Source organism: Fundulus heteroclitus, chromosome 3 (assembly GCF_011125445.2).
Source record: "Fundulus heteroclitus isolate FHET01 chromosome 3, MU-UCD_Fhet_4.1, whole genome shotgun sequence".
Taxonomy (NCBI): domain Eukaryota; kingdom Metazoa; phylum Chordata; class Actinopteri; order Cyprinodontiformes; family Fundulidae; genus Fundulus; species Fundulus heteroclitus.
The window spans coordinates 33,146,569-33,172,473 of NC_046363.1; the positions used below are offsets into that span (position 1 = coordinate 33,146,569).

The 25,905-nt window shown below is 37.1% G+C and overlaps 1 protein-coding gene across 2 annotated transcripts in view; it reads left to right on the forward strand.

The window, feature by feature from the left end:
- Positions 1-24,835, forward strand: part of LOC105934861 (mannosyl-oligosaccharide 1,2-alpha-mannosidase IA) — a 261,311-nt gene extending 236,476 nt beyond the window's left edge. Inside the window, exons 6-12 of one of the 2 annotated variants that reach the window (XM_036135247.1) lie at positions 7,034-7,160; positions 8,120-8,213; positions 9,466-9,581; positions 12,402-12,621; positions 18,766-18,938; positions 21,757-21,872; positions 23,355-24,835. In XM_036135247.1, coding sequence (XP_035991140.1) covers positions 7,034-7,160; positions 8,120-8,213; positions 9,466-9,581; positions 12,402-12,621; positions 18,766-18,938; positions 21,757-21,872; positions 23,355-23,496 — 988 coding nt within the window. In that variant the 3' untranslated portion in view covers positions 23,497-24,835. The remainder of the gene's footprint in view (positions 1-7,033; positions 7,161-8,119; positions 8,214-9,465; positions 9,582-12,401; positions 12,622-18,765; positions 18,939-21,756; positions 21,873-23,354) is intronic. The other variant, XM_036135248.1, reaches the window with a different exon arrangement.
- The last annotated feature ends 1,070 nt before the right edge of the window (positions 24,836-25,905 follow it).

Here is a 25,905-nt window from a genome sequence, read left to right on the forward strand (position 1 = left end):
ACACGATTTCCAGAGATGATTCTGCTTAGCAGTGTGATGAACCTCAGCGTCTGTCATTGTTTCCTGCGTCTGTAAATCCTTATTAGACGTTTGTTTGTCTTATCCACGTCCCAAAAGCGGACTCTGTCCAACCATAACATCCTGAATGTTACTGGCGCCGCCATTTTGATTTGCTCGGTCCCGCCTTCAATCCCAGAGAGCAGCAGTACCGCAGATCGTCACTAGGAGGCGAGGAGCAACCAAGGTACCGGGATAGCGTGGTGTGTAAACGGTCGTCTTGGCTTGGTTAACTGATCCAAGCTCAGACTGGTCTCGGCTCGGCTCGGTTTAACAAGGGGCTAAAAAATTGTACTCAGGCAAGAGTAATGTTACTCAAACAGAAGTAAATGGTAGAATGCAGTAAAACTACTCTGAGAACAATCGTTTTCAGAAAGCTTCTCAAGTAAATGTAGTGTTTTACCACCTCTGCTTACAGCTAATGATAAAAAAGAGCATTACATAGAAGTAAGTTGCTCTGGACATTATCTCTGGTTTACGAGGGGTTTAACCTAAAGGAAGGCAAAAGCCATAGTCCATGTCCTATACATGTGTGGTGGCTCTTGAAGCATTGACTCCAGCTGCCTCAGGAAAATAAACCAATCTCTTGAATAGGAAGATTTTTTTTACCACAATTTCTACTTCCACTTTATTTTCCATTAAAATGCTTTGAAACAGCACAGATAATTCATCTGAGAATGACCTTTTGTGACTGTCTGCTGGAAAGCTGTCTAAAGCAAACATTTATATAATAAAAATCATGTCTGTTGGTCTTGGGTAAAAGTTTTCCTTTCTGAGAAACTTAATTTTGAGTTTTCTTCAGATGTAGGCCATAATCCTCAAGATTAACAGAAATAAACACATGTAATATATCACAATGTCATTATTACTCTTTATTTCTTTTTCTTTGAGATGCACTTGAAGATGGTTGGCTTATAAAGTGTCAGAAAGGCCATAAAGAAAAGCATATCATTCCTTATCTGCGTCATAGTGACACTATTTCATATTCACATCAATTAAAAAAAAGGCTTCAGTACAGACAGTTTTATAACAGATGACAGTGGGTTGACAATTATTGTGTTTATATGTTCTTAGCTTGATTGTTTGAATAATATTTGCATGTCTTTAGGGCTGCTGTGGATTTTTAATCTGTTCCAAGTCATTGCATTTCTAATCTAAATCTTTATTGACACATTTTTATTAATGCCACAGTCACGCAGCACTACTCCAAGCTGCTTTTATTTTAGCATATTTTACCATCTGATCTTCAATTCGCCATGTTTATGTCTGAGTTTCAGATTTTTTTTTTTTTTTTTTGCTGCAGAGAAGATGTTGCCATTTTCACAGTGAAACTGAAATCTTATCTAAAGAGCTTATAAGTCGCAAATGTGATAAAGCGATAAGTGCTTATAATGATACTGTTTTTGGCTGTGAAATCAAATTATCATTGTGAGTTTGTACTCCTGCAGCGTGATTATTCTTCTGTTGTTTTAACATGCCTGAGCAGAAAGCCAAAAAACGCCACGTCATACGTTCCCTTTGAGATATCATCTAAAATATCCTATAATGCTTGATTAAATTATCTCTTTTTGACTCCTTTGTAAATCCCACAGTTGTTATTCCTTCTTCTCTCTTCTCCTAATCTTATCTTCTTATAAGACACTTCCTGGCACCTCTGTCATCCACCTGCTACCAATTACACTAGCAGCCAAACTGGGCAGCTGCTGGCAGATTTAATTACCTTATTCTCCAGTTAATTTCTGAGACATCACCATGTGCCCATGGCGCAGATGGACGGGGAGAACCATGCTGGTTATTCACACAAAAACAAATTAATGTGAGCACAGACATATAAAATAAGTTTAGATAGATGCATCCGGAATGTGTTGGAGAACCGTATCTAAAGAAGACTTCAGTAGAGCAGGGAGTTTTTTCTTATCTATTTTGAAATGGAATAAAATAAGCCTGTTTTGTCCCTCAGCTAGGAGATTCACTTTACTGCTGCAGCAAAGAGATGAAATCAACAAGAATAAAAAAGTTCAGAGGAAGGAATACGGGCACACAGAAAATAAGCGCATTGGAAAAAAGAGAGCTATGGAACAATTACGGAAATAGGGACTCTGATTACACACATAAATAAATAGACATAAATATTTGCCCACTGACTGACTAAAATGGAATATAACAAATACTGAGGAATAAAGACTTGCATATACCCACTGGGTCGGAACACGCTGTGCATTTTAAACCATTATTGCGCAATATTCCGTTTAATTATTTTAGGACTAATTTAGTCTAATCTAAATTATTTTGGGAGTCAACTAATCTATCAACATTATTTCAGATTAGTCAATGATTATGTCAATCAGTCACTGCTCTCTGTGGGTACAACTTGTTTTGTTATTACTGGTCCTTGTTTTAGCTCCTCTTTTCAAGTCTGCACATGTCTGCGGGTCTCAATGTTATTATACAAATCTCACAATGGATTAAAATAACTCGTGAGATAGGAATTTTAAAATACCTTTTCTTGTTTCATCAGCTCTAAACCAGTTAAACATAAGCTAGAATATTAAAGAAGCACAGTGTAAGTTTTGACCTAACTAATAGCCTAATTTGAGATATATTAAGGGATTTTTCAGGTCAATATACAGTACTTGACGCATATGGATGCTCAGTGCAGGCTGCCCTTCTCAAAAATTGGCCTATGTAACTTGAAAGGTGCAGTCCAGCTCTGAATGGGACACGTGACCTAGAGCGGTGCTTTATGGCAGTCTGAGCTTCCCAAAAACACAAACCTTATTTGCTTCTACGTTTCTCATTCTCGGGTCAAAGTTTGTCATGGCCATGGTTATCATTACAAAATACAATTAAATATTATTCACAAGCCGGCATGTCAGGTGGCCATCGGGGGGGCTAAACCTAGAAATTACCAGTCTAGCACCCTAGTGCTAAGGTTACACATGCTGCTTTAAACAGTGATTACATATATTTTAAAATAAGGTTTGTGATTTAAACGCAATCTCTATTCAGTTTGTGAAAAAAAACAATTAAATAAACAAAACAAAGGCGGCCATTTTAGTTCTTCAGTGGTCCAGACTTGTTCACACAATAATGTAGCTACCAAATCAGGTGGCAGCTTCAGTGCCTTATTTACTGTCGGCCTTACATAACTATACCGATATTTACTGTAACATTAAAAAAGGTTTCGTCACATTTAAGCCCAACATTGTTCATACCTCTGGCAGATTTAGATTCAGTTTTATTTTGATTCAACCAAGAAGTTTGTTTCTGATAGTATTAAGGAGATCTCTTAGAAGGCAATACAACAATGTAAAAGAAGTAAAAATCTCCAGTTCTTTATTTTGAGAAAAATTGGCATGGAATTAAAATTATTTAACCCTTTTCAGTAAGCAATGAAAAAAACAACCTAATTTGCATTACATTAATCAAACTATTGTTACAACTGGTGATCAGCGTTTTGCAGATTTCCACAATTGGGAGTAGGAATGATAGCAAATTCGAGACAAAGTGGTAGGCCATGTAAATTGACAGAGTGGGGGCAGCAGATGCTGAGGTGCAAAGTGTGCAGAGGTCACCAACTTTCTGCATACTTAATAGCTACAGACCTAGAAACGTCATATGGCCTTATTGGCTCAACAATAATGCCTGGAGAGCTTCATGGAATGGGTTTCCATGGCTGAGCAGCAGCATTGAAGCCATACATCACCAAGTGCAACTTTGTTTTCTTTCCAAAAACTCCTCAAAGGCTTTAAAGCTGAAACCCCTGTTGTTTTCTATGTATTAACGTATCAACCAACAGCAGGCACTTTTTTTTTATATAAAAGTTAGGAACATATGCTTTGATGCATAAATGGGGATAATCTTGTAATTCCATTATTTTCTTTTGAATACAAAACATTTTCTATCACAGTTCCCTGACATGTTTTTCTGTTTTATGTGTTATAGTGCTGAAAAAAAAAAAATCTGTCAAAATTATAATTGGCAGATTAGTCCCCAGAGAAAACTGGAAATCAGTTTCAGCCAGGAAAAGGATTACTTGTACATCTCAGGTACATTCCCGGAAATATTTTACTTCTTCAGAAGATTTACCGTTCTATACATCCCATAACTAAAGAAACAATGTTTTAATTATATCTTCAAAATGAATCCATTAGCTGGTAAGTTAAAAATAGTAAAATGGTTTCCTCAGCTCATTATGCAGGACCTTATATTGATCTTCTCTCCATTAAACCCCAGATTTCATTCCACATAGCTGTTAAAACGGCTTGCATTCCTGAAGAGGGTACAAAAGATTAATGGATTTGTGCCCGTGATAGCACGTCTGTCTCCGAACGCACCACCTGCTGTTCTGTACCTCTGTGTAGATTCTCTGATTGATTCCTCATAAACAAGGAATCACATATGACTTGAGCCAGCGCGACTAATGATACAGCACACAAAGCTTTAATGGGTACATTCATCAAAGCACAGGATCACAGGCCTGCCTTCACCCTGTTTTTTTTTTCTCACCATATATCCTCCCTCCTCCTCACAGTCCAGCTCATTTCATTATCCGTTATCAGATATCCTTCAACAAGATGTTCCTGCAGCCCATTCTGCCTTCACTAATCATGTCTGACTGAATCATTTACATAAATTTAGATTTTCAAAGTGATGATGGTGATAAATTTCATCCTCTAATAATGCATTTCTTTTCATCATTTCCTGGTCATTTTTTATTTATTTATTAATTTTTTTCAGCGACGAGTTTTACATTCACTTCTATAATTTTTACATTGATCTCAACTGGCAGTCAAGAACTACACATGCTGAAGTTTGTGTTGAGATTTATAATTTGTTTATTTTTTTAGCAGAGATTAATTCAGCTTGCCTTACATGTCTAACAAAACATTTCTGGTGTAAAATTAATTTTAACCGTCAGAAAATATCAAACATTTACTGTCTGGTGTGCTGCTGCCAAGTTCCAGTTCGTCTGTACTGCCTCATGGCATTTTACTGAGTAATATGAAACTGTCGGTGCTTGGCCTTTATAATAATTAGTTCCTTTTACTGAATTTAGTCACAAACCACCCAGGGTCCTTAATTCCACTGAACCACCATGTGTTCTGCATGACTTTTTTTTAATTTCAATTTGTTTTATTTATATAGCCCCAATTTACAACAAACCTAATCTCAGTGCACTTTACAAGACAAATAAATGCTCTCCAGAAATGTACACTGTATTGCCGAATGTATTGGTTCACTTTCCTTGACTCGCATATGATCTTAAGTGACATTCCATTTTGAATCCATAGGGTTCAATATGACATAGTCCAAACCATTTGCTGCTCTAACTGCTTCAGATCTTCTGGGAAGGCTGTCCATAAGGTGTTGGAGTGTGTTTATGGGAAGTTTTGACCATTGATCCAGAAACCACATTTGTGAGGCCATACACTGATATTGGCTCTCAGTTTCCACTCCAAATTATCCCAAAGGTGTTCTTTTGGGCTGAGCTCAGGACTCTGTGCAGCCCAACCAAGGTCATCCACATTTATATGAACCTTGATTTGTGTACTGTTGCACAGGCTGCATTCGAAAACGTCTTTTTGGGTAAGGACTCTTTAGCCGAAGTGGAAGTGCATCAGCGGTCGCCATGATAAGTGCCGTTTGAATAATGCAGTCAGTAAGAAAGGAGGTAGGAAAATGATCATGTATACTTAGTCTCATCGCTCTTTTAGCGTAGGAACTTTGCAATGTCCCTTACTGGTGCTAAGAAGTCATAAGGAATCCCACAATCCTTTGCATGACATGACGTATAAGCACAGCCCACCTCACGGAAATTAACCAAAATGTCAAGAGAGAAGAGAGCCTGCACTTTGTAGTTCTTTTTCAGCCTGTGTGCCTGAATTTGACTCGCATAATGATGTATGACTTAAAGGCTGTCCAAAATTGGCACAAAAGTCCATTCTTACCTTTGACCCCATGAAAGGTCAAGTAACAGTAGCTACGAGCTATAAGTAGAAGTTTTCAGATGGAGCCACCGTCATGTTGAAAGAAGGGGCCATCTCCAAATTGTTCTCACAAAGTTGCTAGCATGAAGTTGCCCAAGATCCCATGGTCTGCTGAAGCATTCAGAGTTCCTTTCACTGGAACTAATGGGCCAAGCCCAGCACCTGGAAAACATCCCCACACCAGTACGTTCCATCTCAACTTTAAACAATACAGTGAGACAAGTACTGCTCTCTTGGCACCCATAAAACCCAGACTCATCGATCAGATCGCCAGATGGAAAAGCGCAATTCATCCCTTCAGAGAAGACGCCTCCATCTCTCTAGAGTCCATTGGTGGCTTTATGCCACTGCATCCAACACTTTGTATTGCACTTGGTGTACGGCTTGGATGATGCCGTTCATCCATGAAAACCAATTCCACGACGGCATTGTTTAAAAAATTTCTTAAAACTAAGAGTGGAACTATCATGTTTAGTATTTCAAATCTGAAAAGGAAACAAATCAGAATCTATTCAGCTGAAGATAGTGCTGTATTTATGCACTAATTGATCTCTTAACTCACGTTGAGCAAGGTGATTCTTTAAACAGAATCTTACACAGTTTTATTGTATGCAGAGAAAACATATGTAATAACAAATTATGAAGATTTGATCAACATTTAAAATAAATTGGAATATGTCTACTTACTGGGTGGGATTTTAATTGGTCTTGTTCCCAAAACATGCATGTAAAAATACTTTTTATTTGCAATAACTTAAACTTCTGGCAGCTGCTCAGTTTCTCTTCTTTCAGCAGACATTGTGTACACACCCAATAACTAACAGGGTTGCATATCGTACAGACTTTAACAAAATGTACAGTTTGAGAAAATATCTCAAACCCAACTGGTGCAGAAAGATATGTCAGGTTTGTTGATCTTGATGTTGTACCTGAATCTTTAGAATCTGAAACTTTAGAATCAACTTGTCTGAGTTATCTCTCCGTTGCAGTGGCACCAGTTGGAGCTGGGGCTGGGCTTCAGCTGGCAGCAGCATCTTGGCCGAGTTTGGGACTCTTCACCTGGAATTTGTGCATCTGACAGAGCTGTCTAACAACCCTATCTACAAAGAGAAGGTACGTATGACATAATATACCATACATGTTATTTAGTTTAAGCTTATTTGCTTAACTGCATTTGGATGGTGCACTAATACAACTTTACCGACCTTTTCTGATCCGAGCATTTGTATTTGTTGCGTTTAATTTACAAGTGAATCTCAAAAAAGTGCAACTCATATGAAGCAGAATATTATACATACAGAACTATTTATTTCAAGTTTGATTTGGAAGATTATTGCTTACAGCTAATGCAACTCCTTCATGCAGCTTGTGGGACCTTGATTACCATATAAAATAATAATAATAATAATAATAATAATAATAATAATGATGATGATGATGATGATGATGATGATGATGATAAAAATAAAAGATAAATTATTTGAAAAGAGGTCTTCTAGGCCCAGGTAACATGCTTTTAACATGGCGTCTGGTTTAGGAGTGTCTCAACACAAGAAATTCAACAATTGTAGCCCAGATCCTGGATCTAATCAAAAAAAACTAAAGAGCCAACGAGTACCGATGTACTTGTTGGCTCTTGAAGCTCTGACTCCTGATGCAGTCCATGTCTTGTGATTCTCTTTCAAGTTCTTGGGCTTTGCATCACAGCCCTTTGAATACTTGGAGACAGAACTCTGAAACAGCAAGCTTCTTTAGCAATGGCCTTTTGTGGCTTTCGGTGGTAATTATCTTTGGAGAGGCAGAATTTTAGCCTTTAGCTTTGAGCCATAATCGTAGAGGTAACAGAAATAAACACTGCGAAAATAACACTATATGTTTAAAATTACTTCCACCTTTTGAATTGAATAACTGAAATGACATAACGTTTCAACGATATTGAATGTTATTGAAATGCAGCTCTTTGTATCTCTCTGCTTATCTGCAAAAAAAAGCTTTTTAGCCTTAACCTGACAATGTGGTAAATTTTTGCTTTCCAAAACTGCAACACTAAGTCAGAGGACTTATTATTGCAGGTGATGAGCATCAGGAAGCTCCTGAACAAGATCGAGAAACCTCATGGCCTGTATCCGAACTTCCTTAGTCCAGTCAGCGGCAACTGGGTCCAGCGTAAGTATTGTCGCTAATGTATACGAGATGGTTAATGTCCTTCTGTCATTTCTATAACACCGTTTCTTCTTTTTAGGTTAATTACCTCCTTTGTTATTCAGAGAAAATGGCAATGAATCTTAAAGGCAAACCAGTATCGGAGATTTTATGGCACGGCCTTCTCGAGGTTTTGTTATTATGTGATTCATAGTGTTGGTCAGGATTACAAGAAAGTGATTTCCTTGAACACACTTTTTACTTTTTTCACTCCTTTCTCTGAATTTCACACGTCTAACAGAGTAAGTCGCCTGATGCGTCAAAAGCGCTTTTCAGTGCTCGTCTGTCATTCACCCGCCTGTCTGCCTCCATTCATTTTAAATATCGCTCTCATACAGGAGCACTCCCGACGAGACTACCGTCGCTCTGGGTTATTAGAATAATAATAAATTCAATTATTTTGTAAAAATAGATCTTTGCAATTTACCTGAGTGGAGGTGGGGAGGATCAGGGTGATAAGATGATGCTGCGAGGGAAATGGTGCTAATCTGTATGATTAAAGCAGCTAATTGTTGTGGAGGAGCATGCAGGGAAGCTGAACAGTACATAAATTTCAGCAGAAAGAAAAATAAGCTCCGGCTCTCCTCGTTTGTCTGTGTCAAGGACAAATGCAACAGCACAGCGATAACCTTGTAAAGGAGTCCGCAGAGGCATTTGTGTTTGTTTGGACCATGAAAGCATAGATAAAGATTCGTGCATGTTCCCTCGGTGTAATCATATTCATCCCTGTTTTATTGAATGTCGACTTAGAACGGTAAGAGGAAAAAGAACAGCTGATTTATTTTGTTTTCTTTTCCTGTTTCCTTTTGGAAAATTGGTGCATTGAAAACTAATATCTACCATGTGTGGGAGGAATGTATGGCATGTAGCACACTATGAATTAACTCTGAAAGCTAAATTTTACTTTTAAACTTTAATACTACTCAGAATCAAGATAACTATCATTTTATACTTTTATGAATAAGTCACTTAAATGTAGTTAAATTAGACCGTTAAAGGAATGGATTCAAGGGACCAAGTTTCCTGAATGTGCTTTGCTGTTGGTTCAGTGATTGGCCTTGTATTAAAGGTGTCTACCATGAGATTATAACAATTTTTCACATTTGTTGATAAATCTTAATACAGTGGTGTTTTGGTTTTTTTTACAGATTGGAACATTTTTGATACGACTTGTGTGTAACCCTGCTAATTTCATTCCCTGTATTTGCTTCTTTAGATCATGTTTCCATCGGCGGCCTTGGAGACAGTTTCTACGAGTATCTAATAAAATCCTACTTGATGTCAGACAAGACAGATGAGGAAGCAAAGAAGATGTACTACAGTGCACTGGATGTATGGATATCTTTATATTTTAATAGACAGATGTGCTCACTCAGATGTATTATGCCTTATAGAAATCATCCACCTGTCTGTCTAGAGGTGCACCTATCAGACTTTTCCTGGCCGATACCAACTTCTGGCTTTCCTTGCCAGATGCCTGCTAGCTAGCATCTGGTATCTATCTATCTATCTATCTATCTATCTATCTATCTATCTATCTATCTATCTATCTATCTATCTATCTCTCTCTCTCTCTCTCTCTCTCTCTCTCTCTCTCTCTCTCTCTCTCTCTCTCTCTCTCTCTCTCTCTCTCTCTCTCTCTCTCTCTCTCTATATATATATATATATATATATATATATATATATATATATATATATATATATATATATATAAACAATTGTTTATAGGTAATGTCACTTCCATCCCGGGTGACAAATGACGATTATTCTGGTTAATTTTACAGTAAATTTCTTACTTATTGCTCCTTTAATCTATAAACAAAACACTAACAAGGAAAACAAGACCTTAACTTTGGGTGTCACCACCAGAAGCACCACTAGATTTTTCTAAGCTTGAATTTACCTGAACATTGTGCATTTGAGTCCAACCAGGCATTTAAATACCTTTAGGCTTTGTTTGATAAATCTTGCAGCCAAGTAAAAACAAGGTATTTTTAACCATTATGAACTCCAGTTTGTGGCCAGGGTTTAGCAACCATAGATGTAACGGATTACAAGGGTCCTGGTCAGGAACAGGAGTCCTTTGAGAAGATAGTCACTTGTTATACAGCCAAACAAATGACTGGTAGAGCAGTGAAAATTATGACTGTTGTGTTGTGCCACTAGAAGTAGCATATTACAGTGACCTACTGGAAGTGCATGGCTCGTAATGGCTGAAATAATAATTATAGCAATTAGACTATACCTTTGTGCTCCATATGTTGCACAGATAGACAAACAAGAGGACATTAAATGAGTTTTGGGTCAGGGATCTTAAAACCTCTTAGAAAAGGACTACTAAATATGATCTTTGCATGCACAATATGATAACTTCAAGCTGCTATTAAGATTACCTCGTTTATCATCAGAGGGTCAAGCCAAAGGCAGAACCACTAATTATGAATTCCCCTTCTTAATTGTGACTTGGTATTTATTGGCCAAGGACCGTGGTGGTATTAAATATTATCAGCTGCATGTTTATTCAGAAATCTAAGGTGAGGGCAAAGCACAGCTAATTACCTTTGGCATTCAAATAAAAGTGGACTGCTAATTAAAACAGTGTTGAACGAGAAAACATTTTCCAATTAAGCCCCGCAATGATTAGCACTAACAACTGCTAATTAGTGTAGAAATTATCTGTCTAAACCCTAAGGAAAATATACTTTCTTAGAACAGGGTATATGTAGTTTTTGTTAAATATATTAATATATTGTTTTACATTTCCAGAACTACATCTTTGTTACAGCATTCTTATCAGGCATATACAATATGCAGTAGTGTTGCAGTAATGAAACTGGGCTTCATATCAATTAATTACTTGGAGACAAAATATCGAGATATTTTAATTTCCAGGTTTATTAAAATAAAGTAATTAAAGGAATAAATATATGAACTCAGGTTGTTAAGGACCTTCTTTAACTTGTTGCATTGTTTCCTGATATCACATACCTGTATTTAAAGTCAACCTGTGCTACTGGTCAGTCAGAGTTATAAAGAACAGGACTTCCATAACAGTGATCTCGTGAAGCATCGTTTTACAGTCTGTTTTGCAAAATACCAACTAATACCAAACTATTGCCTTTCAGTAGGCAATAGTTTGGGACAAGCATAATGTTTTAAAGAAAGCCTGCATTTATTTTCTGTAGATGCTTTACATGGACTATGCTGTGTTCCTGCAGGCCTTAACCCTTATATGGAGGATGCCACAACTTGTATTCTGTAGTTTTCTGTCTCATGATCTAGTTTAAGTAGCATGGGCAAATATATTGCTTAAAGAGTCAGCTTGTTCAAAATGTTTTAGAAATATTGTATTTCTTCTTGTTGTTCTAATAGTAGTGATGACGCCATCATCCTTTGTTTTCCCCTGTTCTATGAATACAGCAACACCAAAAAGGCCCACTTTTTTGGACTGTAAATGCACAAGACAACAATTTTAATGTTTTGTCTTTAGTAAAAATCTGAAAGTTGCGAACATATGAATTGTTGAATAAGTGGGGGTTTAATCTTAGAATTCCACATTCTCCAGAATTTGAACATCAAATGTGTGTATATATATATATATATATATATATATATATATATATATATATATATATATATATATATATATATATATATACAAATGTTTAAATTTTTAAATTGCAGCATGTTTGTTTGTTTATGGTCAATGCTCAACAAATACGTTTGTGTGTTGTAATCGTAAGAAGAATTGGCCAAAACCACAATCTACATTACCCAGTAAAAGCCTGATCAGTGCACATCAGGTTTGTTCAGGGTTGTCTAATAAAGAGCTGTAAAACCAGCATTTTTATCTAGTTCCAGAGGTCTTTTTGACAATTACCCTACTAATTATTAACATAGGTGATTGCTATTAAAGGTCAGTATGCATTCATGACATACAGTGGGATTGATTATGTTTTGTTCATACAGAGTAACATTAAGTTTTAAAAGATTCATATAATTGACAGAAATACTTGTTTAGACGAATATCAGTTTCCTTCCATTGTCAGATAAAAAGCAGGTATGAAATTAGCCTTTGACCAGAAAATTCCTGATTTCATAGCCAACATTGTTGGTAAGCAAAATATTCTTCCATTTTGTTTGTTGCTGCAGGCGATTGAAGCTAACCTGGTTCAGAAGTCCCCTGGTGGCCTCACCTACATGGCTGAGTGGAGGGGGGGCATCCTGGACCACAAGATGGGTCACCTGGCCTGTTTCTCCGGGGGCATGATTGGTATCGGGGCAGATGATGGAGAACCAGAGAAGAGGCAGCACTACCTTGACCTCGCAGCTGAGATCACACACACATGCCATGAGAGCTACACTCGCTCAAGTAAGCGGACACGTCAGGGTGATCAAAGTAGGGTGTCAGCAATAGTTTCAGCTCTGTCTGTGCTCTGCCTAATAGACAATTTTAAATAAACACTGAAAAGAGATACATACAGGTGCATCTCAATAAATTGGAATAAGTACATTTCAACAAACTGAAACTTGTATAAATTTATAACAGAGTATGATGTATTTAATTTTTTATTTCTGTTCCTTTTATGATTATGGCTTACATCAAATGAAAACCCAAAATCTGAAGTATTTTTAATACATAGCTACATTAAATGTCATGTTCTGGCCAGCAGTTAAATAGTAAAGACTGCTGACTTGTAAGTTCTCCAGCAGATGGTCAATACTAATAGGTGGTTGTTCAGCATGTGAAAACCAAGAATACTAAAAGCACAAGCAACAGGGATGACCACAACCATAAGAGTATTTTGAAGCGTACCGCTTGAAATATATGTGTAAATAATCTATCCCTCAACCAAATTACTGAAATTAGTTCACTTTTCAGGTGTATACCAAGTCCATATATACCAATACCAATGCACCTGTATGACACTGCAGCTCACCAGTACAAAAACATACATAAAAACAATATGAAAAACCTCATACATGAAATTTAAAAATATCATCTGATTTTAGTAGCTTTATCTTAACGAGTCTTACCGTTTACAGGATTACGCTCTATTCTAACAATAGCTCGCCATGTCGAACGAGCTAATTGGTTACATCTTGTCTGCCTGTGGGAAATATAAAAAGTATATGCTGCAAACACACGTTGTGCAATAGTGCAGACAATTACTGCAGCATGGAATAGAACATTGTGAAGAAAAACAGTCCAACCTAACTCCCCCGGACCTTTGATATCAATATATTAAACTGAATTTGCTAGAACACACAATCTCTAAATTTCATGAATACATCCATTTTATATTAAATATGTCTTGTTAGGAGAGGTTAATGTGGAAGTTGGTAAGAGACCAGTCCAGAGAAGTGATGCTGGATATTAAAAGGCTTTAGGCTTTTTTAATTTTATACCGAATGAAAAGAAGAAACTCCAGGTGGCTGCACCTCAAGAGATAGAAAAAAAGGACAGGTCTAAAAGGGAGCAAATTACTTTCTGTTTAATGTCTCACCACAGAAGTAGAGCCTTAGTGTTTTGTGAATTTAAGTAAAACTGTTTGTTGTATATTTGAAAAGGAAATCAATTGCGGCAGACGGTAAACCTGGTTCTAAAACCTCCACTGCTACATTGGCCATGACTCCACACTGTAAATTTGGCTGCGGATGACTCCAATTAGATCCTAAAGATGTGTGTGATATATAGTGGCGTCAGTGGCATGATAAGTTAAGTGGGGCACAAAAACTCAACACCTATTAGCAGCAACATATTTTGTTTGTGACGCATACTACCTGACTTTGAAACACAAAAAATAGCATAAACCAACACACTAAAAAATCTGTTTTATTTAAGTCAAATGTTATTTAATTTTTATACATAAAATACTAAAGACCCATATTCTTCATTTATTGGACAGAAAATATTCACATCAACCCTTCAATGCAAGCACTACCAACAATAGATTGATATTTGCTTTTAGTTCACATTTTCCTATGTTTTATTTTGGTTAAAATTTCCTAAATTTTATTCCATTCTGTTTTTTTCCTTGCTTTTATCCTGTTTTTATTTTCCAACGTTTTAATCATATACAGCACTTTGCATTGTCCTTGTACTAAAATGTCCGTAAACCTGTGCAATTCAAGTATTTTGATTGGGCGATCCGAGCTTGGGGCCAGATGATTTGTGCCCCACGGCTGTCTACTGAGAGCTTGTTGGGCATGAGCACTGCGATTTCAGATGTTCGTTATTTAAACAAACGTTGGTGGGCCGGCCCCAATATCAAGGCGCCTCAAGAGCATTTAACCTACTGAGCTTGTCAGTTTTCTGGGAGACTTAGATATACAGACAAAAATGTTTAAAACATAATTTTATTGGTAAGTGAATCTGTCTTTTTTTACAATATTACTCTATAAAGAACAATCAAGTCCCACTGATTATTGTGTACGTAGAGCTCCACAGTGACATCTAGTGGGGCCAGGCCCCACTACTGGCCCCAAATGCAGGGACTCCACAGGTGATATATAGATATAGATATATATATATATATATATATATATATATATATATATATATATATATATATATATATATATATATATATATATATATATATATATATATATATATATATATATATTTTTTTTTTTTTTTTTTTTTTTTTTTTTTTTTTTTACTATTGTTTCATCTCTTCCCTGGCATCCGTCTTACCATTTTTTTGTCCCTGCTGTTAGTTTTAATGGTTTCATCTTCTGCTTTTGCCACAGCAATGAGCTAATTTGACTCATCATATAACAGTTTCTATGATACGCTTTGGATATGTTTGATGTTCAGACCCAAAAGGCTTTTCCATCTTTTTCCTTCATGATCATCCACCAGGTTTTCTTACTAGAGTCTGGTGGTGCTTAGCATCTTTTGGATTAGCAGACGGCATCAAAGAGAGAAGAGACATTTGAATGTGTGCAGAGTGGCTCCCATGTATCTGTGTTTAAACTCTGATACCATGAAGGCTTACTGCTGCTGCTTTATATCTCTGTCAGCTTCATATCTAGTGACTGATGGGCGAAAATCCACAAAGAGAGAGAGAGAGGCTATCGGTTTCAGAGAGATGGTTTCAATAAACAGTGCGTTCTCTGGTGGGAAGAGCTAGAGTGAGACTAAACATAAGACAGACTTTGCATTATTTAATGGAAATAACTTTTATTCAAGAGGTGTTTTTTTTTTTTTTGTTTGTTTTTTTTTTTTAGCAAAATAACACTGACTGGTTCAGTCTTAACCTTTTCAGAGAAAATGTTGAAGTCAAGTAGTGGTTAATATTGAGTAAATGACTCAAACACAACCACTCAATTTAGCTAAGCCAGAACAAACTCGTTTTTAGAAATCTGCATTTTAAACTTGCAGCCAGCTGAGCTGTCGTCTTGAGGGTTTCCAAAGATCTGTTATCCAAATTGGCTAGCTTGTTTCTTAGACACAGCTTTCATTTTGATAATATTTAGAAAAATTCAAGATCACATTGCATTAATTAAGGCTGATGACATAATTATATTTCAGCCCAAATTAATGTTGCCTGCAAGGGTAATGCAAATTGTGAGAAAGTGATACTATCCTTGCAGGCAGGGTTAGTTAAATTCAGAAGCACATATTTATGTAGCCTAAATGGTAAAATGGTAAATGGCTTGTACTTGTGTAGCGGCTTCACGCTACAATCAAGCATTCAGCCTGACGGTGGTGAGCTATGTTAGAAGCCACAGCTGCCCTGGGGCAGACTGACAGAGGTGTCACCGGACCCTCTGACCACCGACAGTGGACAATTCAGGTGTCTTGACCAACTGAGACGGCCAGACTGGGGGATCGAACCAGCAACCCGTCAATTGCAGGACGCACTCCCCAACTCCGGCGCCACTGTTACAATAGAATGAGGCTTTTGGTAAAAGAAACATTTTCATCTTTAAAGTGAATATTTTCTTATGATCACTCAAGGTAAGAGTCAGAAATGTCCATCTCAAATATTTGAATATATCTTTAAATCATTTTACCCATTAATTTAAAAAAATGTTTTGATGATGGTGATTATGGCTCATGACAATATGAGGTCTTGTCAAGAGAAAGATAAAAGAAACCTGACCCAACAATGCAGCTGTGCTGAAGGCGCTAAAAAAAAAAGCAACACCTCTGCAAAGCTACTGGCAGATTGCCTCCATGCGGCACTGCATTTAGCATTTATTCATCCAAAAGAATTCAGTGTATATAATCTGCATTACAGGCACATGCATTTTTATATTAAAATATATTTTTATTGGTTCAAAGTTTTGGGTGTTTAGTATTACCTGTTAGCCACAATCCTCAGAAATAAACAATAATGAATCTATATAATATGTATCACTTATTGTAGCTGTGCATGAAGAGGAAATTATGAAATTCATTTTTGCTGCTGTATCAACAATAGTGGGTAGAGCAGACATCCCATGTACAGAGTAGAGCACTTGATGTAGCCAGTCTGGGCTATTTTCTTCTCTCTGCTCCCATTACTATTTGCACACCTGTCAGATAACAGCCACTAGTCCCACAGGAAACCTTTTAAAAATAGAACAAAAGCTTATTTTCCCTTTATATAGGAATTATTTGACCAATCTGTGTAATCTGACCCAATCTGTATAATATGATTGAATTTGACTATGTAAAGTGCCTTGAGATGACATTTTTCATGAATTGGCGCTATATAAATAAAATTGAATTGAAAATTAAATTGAATTGAATATTTTAAAAGCGACTGTGAAAGTTTTAATAAAATGTGGAGGTGCAATAATGTTGTTGGAATTGAGCCACAGTTTAGGAGGCAGTCTACATCAACGTTTTTCATGGTGGGGAAGGAAATCAGACATGCCAGTTTATCAGCTCATCTGCATCCCAACCTTCTTCTATTGTCAAAAGCCATGAAAAGACTGACAGCCAATATAAAAGTAGTCACAATTAGCGGCTTCTGAAAATATGGCTGGATCTATAATTAAGGAGCTGAAGTGAAGGAGCTCAGGATGCCTTGGATTAGAATTTCCACTCTTCCGCATGGGAAGGTGGCTGCAGCAGATGGCAGCCACCTTCAAGAAGTCTGTCTAGAAAGGCAGACATGAATTAATATCTTGTCCAATATCACAATGTTGCTCACACAGGTTTTTTTTAGGAAAGAGGAACAAATCTGGAGTGTCTGGGAGGAACAAACAAACCATCGTAGCTTGGAGTAAACATGTAGCTAAAATCCAAATAATAAAATTCCTGCTGTGAGATTTAAATTGATCTGTATTCAAACATACGCTTCAGTTCGATTTAGTTAAGGCAGCAAAGCTAATTGAGGACATTCATACTTAACCATTTGCATACATCTGTGTTAATGTGAGGTTTTGTAGGCAGTACTGTCAACCTTAAGATGTTTTTCAAATTGGGGCTGTATTCCTGATGACCGTCCTCTCAGATAACTGAGAAGGCCTTTGCTAGGCTTGAACAGTTAATATACGGCAGTATTAATTTCTTCAAGAAATTAAACAATGTTTAGAGTCTAACTGGCTCCTGTGGCTAGTTGTGTTCTATTCTGATTTGCAAAGTCTTGTGCTCTACCAGCTTTAAGCATCGTCTTGGGAATCATTAATAGACCTGACAAAGAATCTGAGACCTGTACAGAGTAAGCAAATTAAAATCAAAATCAATAACACAGGAGAAATCGGCATCAATAAAGCATTTTACAAGCTGGATAACTGAAACTCCTTTTTTTATAACATATAGCAAGTAATAAAGAACTGAGATGTCCTGGGTCAGAAAAAAATATTTTTACCCCTTTTTTTTCTGCTATGCAAAAACTTGAAATGAAATACAACTCCTTTGTTGCTGTAAATGAAATGAAATTGTTGTCTTTTGTGATTAACTTTTTTCTTTAGAGCATATTCTTAAATTGGTTTAAACTTCTGCTTTAGTGTTTCACATCATCCCGCTGTCTGTTTTTCCTCATTTTCTGTTCCTTAGGGTTTAAGAACGAGCACTAAACCATTAATCGCTTTAAGTATCTTTTCGTGTTTGCATGCTTACCTGCACTCTAGAAACCGGTGCCTCTGACTGTTTGCGTCTCACAATTTGTCAGCCAGGATGCAGCTATTTCCAGAGATTTAGTGAACTCCATATCTGTCTTATCCAAACAAAGCAGCAATAACAAATAGTCCCTCCATGGTGGTCTAAAATCACTGAAAAGCAGAAGGAAAAATATATTTTTGTAAACTAAACAGGCTCAGAAATCGTTCAAATTCAAGATGTTTAAATGCTGGTACTCCTGTCATCATAAAATAAGTTATTTGTGATTCATCTTGAACAGATATAGTCTTCCAAGTAATCTTAAATTTTGACAGAATAAGTATTTTTTTTTTTTTACTAAAGCCCAAAGACCATAAGGAAATAAAAAAAGAAAGCTTTCAATCCACACCACATATTTTCTCACTGTTTACCAAACAAGATATTTAGTTTGAACTCTGTTTCCATCTCTTTCAGCCACTAGACTGGGACCTGAGGCCTTCAGATTCGACAGCGGAGCTGAAGCCACAGCTACTAGACTGAGTGACAGATATTACATCCTGCGGCCAGAAGTCATCGAGAGCTACATGTACATGTGGAGACTGACTCATGACCCCAAATACAGAGACTGGGGATGGGAGGCTGTCGAGGTGAGATCATTAGTATCAAGACTTGTGTGAAAGGCTGGACTGTAAGATGAGTGCTTTTTATTTTTAACTGCCTTTAGAAATAAGAAGGTTCACTTTAATGAACTCAAATGTCTGAATCAGTGTACAATTAGTTGAGTTTGATTCAAAGCTCTTGTCATTTAAGAGATTTATCTTTTATTCATTTTGTTCAAAAGCTACAGTTTAAAAATTAGATTAATTAAAAATAGTGCAAGACATCATATGCTGAAATAACATTTAGTTGTATATAAATATCCCCATAGTGAGATACAACTTAAAGTGCAAATGGATGCATTCAAAATCTGATTTATTGCTATAAAAAGTGAGCCCAAAACAGCTGCTTATTACACAAAAAGAGGTCTTTCTGGTATGAAAGAGCATTTTCTACCAATTAAAATGTCCAAAAGATCAGTAACATTTCTGGTATATTTATTGAAAGTAAAACTTAAAGCTATTTTATGCTGTTCTCATTTCCCCTGTGTGATTTTTTTTAATCAATAAATTTAAAGATCTGTTGTAAATGAGATAACCTGCATAAATAAAAGTTAAATGAAAAAAAAAAACTGCTTGACAACTTCTAAACTTTTCTCACAATGATTTATAATAATCCTGCTAATGATGTAACTGAATTACCAAAGTAAAGGGAGTCATCAGGTAAAGTTGTGAATTATGCTAATACTGCAAACTTTACAGTAAAAGTAAAAGTTAGCTCAGCTTCAAAAATAAGCTGTAGTTATATTAATCAAATCACAGTTATGGTTACAGATTCGGCTACTTATTAGTTCTCCTCTGAAGGCAGACAGTTTCACAGGATTTTAAGCAATAGTTGCTTAATATCAATGCCTGCCACACCTTTCAGATTTTTGTTTGCAGAAAAACATGCATAATTTTCCTTCCATTTCCATTTTAACATTTCCCTCCGTTAATACACTGGAGTTTTGGGGTTTCGCTTTATGAACATTGAACAACTTTAAGGTGTGTGTGTATGTATGTATGTATGTATGTATGTATATGTGTATATATATATATATATATATATATATATATATATATATATATATATATATATATATATATACACACATTTTCACATAACTGTACATTTCAGCATAGAAACCATTTTGCAACTGCAACTGATTTTTATCTCCCTTATTCAAAACTGAATTGAAAAACACGCCTCTGACCAGTGCAACACACTAATAGTCCTATTTCGTATTTAATTGGGGAATAGAGCAAAAGTGCAATTTTGTTATCCGCACTTCTCTCTGATTGGTCATCTGCATTATGGTTTTCAAAGTTCTCCTCCCTTATTACGTGAAGCCCCTTTGACACCCCTAATTTATCATCTTCCAGCTTCCTTCATATTGTGTGGCACTATACATTAGCTGGTGGAGGGAGACAGTTCTGCTACCAAGAGATGAAAGCTGCGCAGGGATCACCATTATTAATGTGGCAATAGGCAGGACATTAACTGTGGTAAACCGTAGAGGGCTGGCTTGAGAGAGTTAGCATTAATTTAGCACTCACAAGAAGAGGAAAGATCAGGCTGACGAGTTTGACAGGCCCGTAATTATCAGGCACAAAGGTTGGGAGCGGTGTGTAACGCTACTGCTCAGTAACATCAAGCATTAACACATCAGGGTCTTTGTTAATTAGCACGTATAAGGAAGCCCTTTGTAGCAGGGATAATAATGAGCTAATCCGCTTGGCTAGCCCAGCCGCTCTCCATTCACCCCTGTCAGATTTGGCATTACTTGGACCTTAGTTGTGTAGCTGGCTTAAGGGCTTGACTTGTTTTACCATTTACTTTTTCCTCTTGGTGTGGTGACCAAATAATGGTATTTTTATTTAAAGTAAAACAACAGCAGACTGCCAAAGTGCGCTTGACTTTTGCAAGTCAGGGTGCAGCTAAAGCCACAAACATCAATGCATTATAGTGGGATTTGGATGGCCCCAACTGTACGTTATTGACAAATAAAAATCTGAAAAATTAGGCATACACCTGTACCCAGTTTATTTTGATCTGTTGCACCTGTAAATCAGATAATGTGCAACTGATTGCACTGTCCTAAACACAACATCTCAGTGGGAAACATGGGGCCAAACTGACAGAGACCCCTTCTGTCTCCCCCCTGAAATGTTTGTGATGTTTATGTTATGGTGATGGTACTGAAACATCCCTCTGGGATTATTAAAGTATATCTGATTCTGATTCTGAGGCTGCAAAAGCCCTGGGAGTGAGATGGAAGTTTCCCGTTCAAGCAGAGCAATGACTCAAAACATACAAAGAGAGCTGTGATTGAATGGTTGAGCCCAAAACATATTCACGCTAGTATGGTCCAGTCAAATTTCAACTGAGAATCTGCAGCAAGATGTGAAAATTGATGCTTGCAGACACTCTCTATTCACTCCGGCTGAGCTAGAGCCATCTTGCTAAAGAACAATTGGCAAAAAACGTTTCTCTAGATGTGAAACGTTGTTAGACGAGCAGCAAGAGGTGGTTATACAGATGGTTGAGTCAGGAAGGCTGAATACAGATGCCCGGTATAGTTTCAGATTTTTATGTTTTTTTAAAAAAAAATCCTTTTCCCTAACCTTCCCAATTATGTGATACACTGTGTTGGTCTTTCACAATCGCAATAAAACACTCAGACCTTTGTGATTTTTAGCGTGGCTAAATTTGAAAAAGAAAAACCTCGAGGGTGTGAATACTTTTGCGAGGCACTGTAAAGCTCAGGTTTGTGCAGTCAGGTTGAAAGTGGTCTTCCCCTGTAACCCGTCCCTTCCTCCCTTCTGTCAGGCTCTGGAGCAGCACTGCAGAGTGGAGTTTGGTTTCTCCGGCATCCGTGACGTTTACACCATGACAGCCAGCCACGACAACATGCAGCAGAGCTTCTTCCTGTCAGAGACACTTAAGTAAGTCCCACTTTATCTTCTCACTGCTGAGAGGAAGGTTATTCCAGTAAGATCGGCTAGCACCACCTTTCATCTGCATGAAAGTGATACAGGTTCAGATCCTGAACATTGGGGGATTCATCTCTACTTCTTATCTGTTCTGCCGACGGAGCACAATCGTGCTTTGAATGGAACAGACGTGCTCTGCTATAGAGGTTAAGCTAACTTTCAATCTGATGTTTTTAACCCTTCAATTATTGTTTGGTTTCAGCTGTTCTTGTCCTGCTTTCATTAAGCTACATAAATCATGCAGTGTATCCCAGCATGTAGATGACAAACGCTTACTTTCTAAAGCGAGGGGCAGTGGGAATCATTCAGGCCAGTAGACACAAGACAGCACTACTGCCTCACTCTGCTCCTAACATGCTCCTTTAAAAGTTAAGTGACTAATCTTGACTAAGAAGAAATCCCTAATGATGAATAATTTATCTTTTCTGAGTAAGGGCAAAGCATTTCAGCTTGACAGCCGGGGTGCAGGTTTTTAAACATGGTCAACGTCAAGACGTGTTCAGGTTAAATGACTACTGTGAAGATGCAAGAAGGCAGGATGCGCTTTTCCTTCACGTCATAAAATAAGTAGGTCGTCTTAGTCGAAGGAGGACAAACCACTGCAAAATCAGTACAGTTGTTTTTTTTTAATTAGATAGGGCTGCAAATCTCTTGAGCCAACCATAATTTCTTTATATTTTTCTGCATTTGTAGAACCCAACCAAATGGCCTCTTAATTTTAAAGGGATGAATTCATATATTCTGTTCAAATAACTTAGGTGGGAAATCATTTTAGATTTTGTTCTTTTGGCACCGTATCAACTTAGACTGACTATGATTAGACTGAATTATTTTCTTCTGTAAAGTGCCTCGAGACGACATGTGTGGTCTTCCAGCTATTGAAATATGTTACATAAGAAAGGGGAATTCTTAAAAAGTCCACACTACTGACAAAAAATGTAATCTTTTGTTTTCTATAGCACCTAGAGACAAAAGATGCAAGAAATGGTTCTGATCTAGAGCCCATATTACACAATGTTATTGAGAAAGTGACACTGGAGGAAAGTCGTATATCTAGTTTGGATCAGTTTAGATAGAGGCATTGACAGAAATATTGTGTCTGACATTAAATAAATAGAACTTTATTTAATGTCAAATTTGAGTGCTTTCATCTTTAAGTCATTTCTTATCCACATCTTAAATTTCTTTAGATTAGTTGCTTCATTTTGCCAGACTGGTTTGGATATGTTTCCCCTTAATAAAATAAGTCATCTTTTGAAAACTGGATCTTGTATTTCCTCAGGTTATTTTTATCTGATTTAAGTTTGTTCTGAAACATTCTTGTCAGGAGTGACAAATATTTTTATTTTTTTTTCACAGCTCTTTGTGGACCACATAAACATCACTTTGGGGGGCATTATGTTTGATATGCATCTGTTTTTGTCGTTTGTTCAGGTATCTTTACCTACTCTTCTCTGACGATGACCTCCTCTCTCTGGAAGACTGGGTATTTAACACCGAAGCCCATCCGCTGCCAATAATCCGTAAGAGCTGCCTGCAGGATGCAGTAACAGAGGAAAAGACGGTCTCTGAATAATACCACTCAACGGCTGAGGCGGTTACAGACAAATCTGCACAGCTCGTGTGCATAGAGTCAAACTAAAATTGCAAACACCAATTCAGTGCAGATTCAGGGTCTTTTGAGGAGTGTGTGGTTGACTCTCAGTTCCTTTCCAGTAAAGGATGTTGTCGTTTTATGCTGTGATTGTATCTCCTTTCGCCGGGGTTCCTTCCTAATGGCACTTCTTTTTTGCGGACAATCAAAACAAACATGACTTTCATGAAGAGATACCTTTTTCTTTCCTTCTTTCCTCCGTGAGGAAACCACTATAACTTACAGACCCAAATGTATGGGAGAAGGTTTGAACTATGGGCCATACTGTCAGAGAAATACAGAACCACTTGAGTTTTGCTCGTCATTTTTAGTTCACCTTTAGTGACGCCGTTTTCCCTTTTAGGCTTTTTTTTTTTTCTGTTTCCCCTTCGTGAACTTTTTTGGACAAAGGTTTCTTTGCATATCTGTTTCCCTGTTTTTTGGAGTAAAGTGTTTTGGTGAAATTTAAAGAAAGGACAAACTTTTAAGATAGGAGTTAAATAATGTACAGATAAACACGAAATGTGACTCTCAAGTCCACCTCGAAACTAATTTTGATGTCATGTTTCTTACCGAAACAAGGTTGAATGAATTTTTTAAAGGACAGAGATGTCAGGAAAGAGGCTTTGTCTTATGCATCCAGGGACCACTTCTGAGAAAAAACAAAACAAAAAAACAACGATGATGTTTCCGGTCTATGCTCTGGTAATTGCTTTTTCTCCCAACAGAACAGTGATTGCTCAGCCTTTCACAATAAAACGGAGCACTCTCCATCTTTTCACTGTACAAAACAAAGCATCAAGGGAATAACAGGACATCTGTTGGCTAGCTTCGGATGTCTTTTCTGTTTCTGTTGGGAGGTTTTCTGCCTTCACGTACGTCTATGGCGATGTTGCGGGCTTTTCTGCTGCAGAGACGAGCTTTTATTTTCTATCACTGTTCTGTTAACAGATCCTCTTCTGCACAGTCGTGGCGTGAATGTGCTGTACATACAGAAGAAGTGAGTGGCACCTGTACGAGCTTGTCCCGACTTTAGTTTGTCTCTTTTTCTTTTCCTTTTTTTTAAAACTTCAGTGGTTATTTTCTTCTTGGGTTCTCTTTGATTTGCTTCCCTCAGGTGTTTCAGTAAAAAAACAAAACAAAAAAAAAAACAACTAAAAACTTCTTATTTTAAGTCTAATTATCGCTGATATTAATTAATGTTATTACTTATTCTTACTTTGTTGAATATTTTCAAATACTGATTAAAAAGAAACTGTGCAACTTTGTACATTTAAAACAATCACGGTTGTTGTGTCATTATTAATGTTGACGGGCTTGCTTACTCACGGCTGCATTTGTTTTTTTAGAGTTTTTTTTTTTTTAATAGCAGGAAACAAGAAGAAAGTCAGAAAGAGAAAATAAATGCTGCTCATCTACCATTTGTATTTGCTTCCAGGACACTTATTGCAGATTTAATTAAAAATGGGACTTTCTAGGGTTGTGGAACGTTCCAGCAATCATGACCATAAAATGACTTACGGTGTTTAGCTGCTGCACCTCATGCAGTGTGACAAGCCAACAAAGCGAGACTTAATATCATCCGCTCCAAATGATTTAGCTACAGCTGCTGTCACCTGAATCCTAATTTCGGCGTAAAACCTTCAGGTGATTTCACATCTCCTCTAAATGCTATAAACATACATTATTGCCATTTAATTGAAATCTAATGATGGGACCTTTCAAATGTCGTGGATCTTGTAAAAACTGTTTAGCGGAGCGAGTTCCGATTGCCCATTATGGAAATGTTAGCCATGTTACATCCTGCAGCTAGAAGATTACAATCTGCCCCATCAGATAAGCCGTGTTAATGGAAAGAGCGGCACAATGTGCATCATTATACAACTCGACTAATCTTTAATAGCGTGAGTCCATTTAAATCATCAGGAACCATCAATTATTTCCTCATTATAAGATCAGTGTTGCTTTCCAGTTTTGTCATAAGCTCAAGCAAAATTTGACAAAAATTGCATCAAAACTTGACAGACTTGTATATCCTGTTTCCGTGATTTAGACACTTATTTCAGTGAACCTTCTATTCGAGTAAGCTAAGCACCAAGTGCATTATTTACAAAGACTGATCGCTTCACAACCAAATAAACAATCTCGACCCTCCACACCAAGCTGTTGACTGGAATCAGTCAATTTTCAGCCTGGGGGAAACTCAAAAGCCTGATCTTATAAGTCACGCTAACCTCACAATCATCACAACTACACAAAGGTGTGGATGCTTCTACCGAGGGAGAGAACACCCAGAATTGGCTACTTTCTGTATCCGTGAGACATATGCCTGACAGAAAGCCAACGTTCTGT